General features: G+C 39.9%; 1 protein-coding gene across 1 annotated transcript; it reads left to right on the forward strand.

The window, feature by feature from the left end:
- The first annotated feature begins 886 nt into the window (after positions 1–886).
- LOC140799554 (probable disease resistance RPP8-like protein 2) lies at positions 887–4,089 on the forward strand. Its single transcript, XM_073153919.1, has 2 exons — positions 887–3,766; positions 3,863–4,089. The coding sequence occupies exons 1-2, from the start codon at positions 1,012–1,014 to the stop codon at positions 3,898–3,900; spliced, it is 2,793 nt and encodes a 930-aa protein (XP_073010020.1). The 5' UTR covers positions 887–1,011; the 3' UTR covers positions 3,901–4,089.
- Positions 4,090–4,429: the final 340 nt, after the last annotated feature.

Here is a 4,429-nt window from a genome sequence, read left to right on the forward strand (position 1 = left end):
TGTCTAATTTAATGGGGCACGGCCAAATGATCAAAATACTCCGTCGGTTTATTAGGCTAAACCGACGGGGTTTTGCCTAAATTTTTTTTTTTCTGTTTAGATGACATCATCTCCTTCCTTAGAGTTTTTGAGATTTGGCACAAAAATCGTAGATCGTCGAAATCACACGATAAATTTGATGGTTGGGAAGAAGCTATTGGTGGGAAAGAAAGCAAAAGAACAAAAGAAAATGGGTAAAAAGAGAAAGACTAGCCTTGAAGGGTAGTTTTGTTCTTAAAAAACTAGAAATGGAGAGAAATAATCCCGCCAACTAGCTTTAGTAGTAATTTGGTCGTGCTTCGTTAAGTTAGACAGTAAATCCGACGGTATCACTTTAGTCGTAAGTATAGGGACTGGTTTGAAACTTTTTAGAGAGGTAAAATAATTTTAGGCATAAGAAGAAGAGGGTAAAATATATTTAACCCTTATTTATTTTTCAAGACGGCTTATATATATTATTTGACCCATTTTTTGCTACTATATATATATATAATGTGTTAATATTTATCATTAGATATATTCTTCATAGAGTGAGTTACTTGCTGGGGTCTAGCTCATAAGGACAAACAATTTAGTGAGGACTATGAATATAATTTTCACTGTGTCAATCTATATTTAGAATTTAATTATAATTTGGGCTATCGAGTTTCTAAAAATTCATGGCAATTATGTTTCGAGATTGGGGCTTCACGTTTGGTCTGTAATTCCGTAGAGTATCGGACTTTCCTAGGGCTCTTACCCTATTCTTTGTTTTATCATGTATTAAGTTATAATAGATTGACTGAGTTTAACGATATGACTTTCTAAATCATCCATGACGGCGGCAATGTACTCCAGAATTTTTTTTTCCTCTGGTCAAATCAGCATGAGATCGATCCATCTTCCTGATAAACGAGGTTATTTTGCAAGACGGCCAGGCCATCATTTCGACTGTTTCCAATTGTCTCAACTCCCTACCTTTATGTGAGAGAGATGGAGCCGCTGCTTCCCATCATTTCAACTGTTTCTATCCTCTTTGTGAAACTTGGCCCTCTAATCTTCAAAGGATATGACTTTTTGAAGGGCGTGGATGATCAAATAAGGTCGCTGCACCGAGAACTTCTCGCGATCGAGTGTTTCTTGAAGGATGTAGACTCTTACCAGAAACATACCGAGGGAGTAAAGAATTGGCTGAGAGAGGTCAGGGAGGTGGCTTATGAAGCTGAAAGAACCCTTGATGTCTTCGTGAACGACGAGATCTTCAGGTATTCTAGTGCCGACCTAAAGAAATATATTGAACGTACTAATATTGGCACTGATATAACCAAAATAAACATAAGGATTAAAGAGATCGCTAGTCGTAAATTGTCATATGCAGTCGGTGGTGTAGCTAATGACAAAGAGGATGCTGGATATGTAGACCAGAGTCTGCAGGCTTGGAGGAGCTCATATCGTCGACTAGATGACGATGGACATGTGATAGGTTTTCTCTCTCATAAGAAGGCAATTTTTGCTAGATTGTCTGTGGGAGGAGAACAACGAGTTGTAGTCCCTATCATTGGGATGGGTGGGATTGGTAAGAGTACGCTTGCTAGAATGGTCTATAGCCAAGTTTCACAGAAACCCCGTGTTGACGGCCTTTCTGACCACCAAGACTCCCAGAACGATCCTAGTTGTTTTGTTTCTGAGGGTGCATCCACATCTTCTACCCCTGTGCCTTTTGGACCTTTCGATTTTAGTTTTTGGGCACCAGCAACTCAATACGGTAGAGTCGATGAGATCTTAAGAAGCATGAGTAAAGTAGTAAGAACGGGAGTCACAGAAGAGGAACTTAAGAGAAAGAGCTGTGTAGATTTAGTTAAAGAAGTATATGACTATTTGAGAGACAAGAAGTATTTGATAGTCTTAGATGATGTGTGGAGAACAGAATTGTGGGATCTGATAGAAGTCGCTCTTCCTCGCAATCGCAAAGGGAGCAGGGTGATGTTAACCACCCGTTCCCTAGATGTTGCTAGACATGCTAGCCCTGGATCTAATCCCTATGAACTAGAAATTTTAGATGATGAGCAGGGCTGTGAACTCTTCCTTAGCAGGGTCTTTCCACATGAATACCGAGTTGCCAAGCCGTTCTGTCCAAATGAATTGAAGGAGCTGGGTGAGAAACTTTCAAAAAAGTGTGGGGGTTGTCCTCTCGCTCTAGTGACACTAGCAGGTCTTGCATCTAAAAAAGAGAAGAATCCAATAGTGTGGCTCAATTTGCTGAAAAATGTGAACTGGGAGTTTTCGGATACTGGCAGAAAATGCTTAGATGTGTTGGCTTTGAGCTATCACGACCTGCCCTACCACATCAAGCCTTGCTTTCTCTATATAGGTTCTTTCCCAGCTGGCTCCGAGATATGTGTATCTAAGCTGATTGAGTGGTGGATTGCTGATGGCTTGATAAAACCACGAGAAGGGGAGATTATGGAAAAGACTGCTCAAGGTTATTTAGACGAGCTAGTCCGACGGTGTCTAGTGCAAATCGTCAAAGGATTTAATGAGAGTGCAAAAAAAATTTGTGTCCATGATTTGTTACACAAACTAGCTAGATCTGAAGCTAGAGAAAGCCAATTCTTTCATTTTAGAACTACCTCATCATTGTCAAGTTCTTCAGATTTCAGGTCAGGATTGAATCCTGAAGTACATCGTCTAGCTATCCAGTCCACAAAAGAGAAGGACAACTCAGAGTTCCATCTAGAAGGTCCTACAAATTTGAGAGTGCTGTTATTTACCAATTCAGGAGGACTAACATGTAAACCAATCCACAAAGTAAGATATCTAAGAGTACTAGATCTCGAGGGAATGAATCCTTCTCACGTGCTAGAAGAGATTGATAAAATGAAACATCTCAGGTATCTTGGACTGAGAAAGACAAAATTGAGTGAACTCCCTTCGTCCATTGCAAAGCTTCACTATTTGCAAGTTCTGGATATAAGAGATACTGGGATCAGAAGAGATAAAGAATTTTCACAGTTGAGCACTTTAAGGCATCTGTATCTAGATTATTTTCAACTAAGCAACATCAAAAGTTTCAGAGATCTGCAGACTCTTGATCGAGCAGCTGCAGGAGATTGGATTAAGGATTTGGGGAACGTGACCAGTCTCAGAAGACTAACCATGTCGGATGTATCACAGTATTATAGGACGACACTGTCAGAAGCCCTTCAGCAGCTGAGCCACCTTACCTTCTTGAAGCTGATCGGAGCACAACTTCCAGTGAACTTTATAGCGGCCGTAGCAAGGCATGACTGCCTACACGAGTTGAAGATAGAAGCAAAGATATTGCATAACCATATCCCCGAGCACGTTGCATTTCCAAGATACCTCACCAAGCTCACATTGGTCAATTCTAACCTGAAGAGTGCCTCTATGCAAGTTCTGGAGAAGTTATTGAGCCTCAGGATTCTTATTTTGAAGCGTGAAGCGTATGTAGATGAGGAGATGATTTCTTCTGCAAATGGCTTTCCTCAGCTGCAGCACTTTGGGTTCATCAACCACTGTAAATTACAGAGTTGGAAGATTAAACAGGGAGCCATGCCCAACCTTGACAGCTTGGTCATTGATGATTGCAGTGCCCTCAGTGATATTCCTGAGGGCCTGCAGCATGTCGCAACACTCAAGAAGTTACACCTGAAGATGCCCCAATATTTCCTGGATAAGCTCGACAAAAGCAAAGTCCCGCATGGGTGCTCAGTCATCGACTCAAATGGTATATTTTGTATTATTCCTTGAATAATGTATGTTTTGCCTCCTTCCAATTTTATGTTCGATCAGCATATTAAGATAACTAATCTCGCTGTGACAGGGAGCAAGCCGAGGGAGATCATTTTGACAGGCATTTAGATAAATGCAGAGCGAAGTGACATGGAAATGTTCAGTAGCTGAATAATCTTCTTCTCATATTATTTTTCAATTCCTATCTTGCTGTTATTTTGTACTATCTGTCAGGATTGAGTCTCAATTCTGTTGTTTGTGTTTGTACCACGAATAAAGAAAGAAATAATATTGCTTGTGTTGGTATACCCTTCAAAAGGGCATTGAGACCTTTGTATTGGGAAAGACATTATCATCTGTACTCACCTTTTATTCTTATGTTTATTAAAGATCCTTGATCATATTCAGCTATCTTATGGATATAATTCTTCTGGAACACTGTGGTTGATTTGCATTTCTTTACATTACACTATTTTATCATATATCAATCGACGACAGTTGATTTCAGCATTGCTATACAATCGGAAGGTGTGTATATACCTTGTTCAATCCGAAATAAATATCAAAGAAAGTGATGATAGGGATGATTGAAGTTACGAAAGAAAGTGTAGGATGGATATTCAATAAGGACTTGGAAATGCCTGAACTAGTTCAACAG

This window comes from Typha latifolia, chromosome 13 (genome assembly GCF_019914945.1).
Source record: "Typha latifolia isolate L0001 chromosome 13, TyphaL0001v2, whole genome shotgun sequence".
Lineage (NCBI taxonomy): Eukaryota > Viridiplantae > Streptophyta > Magnoliopsida > Poales > Typhaceae > Typha > Typha latifolia.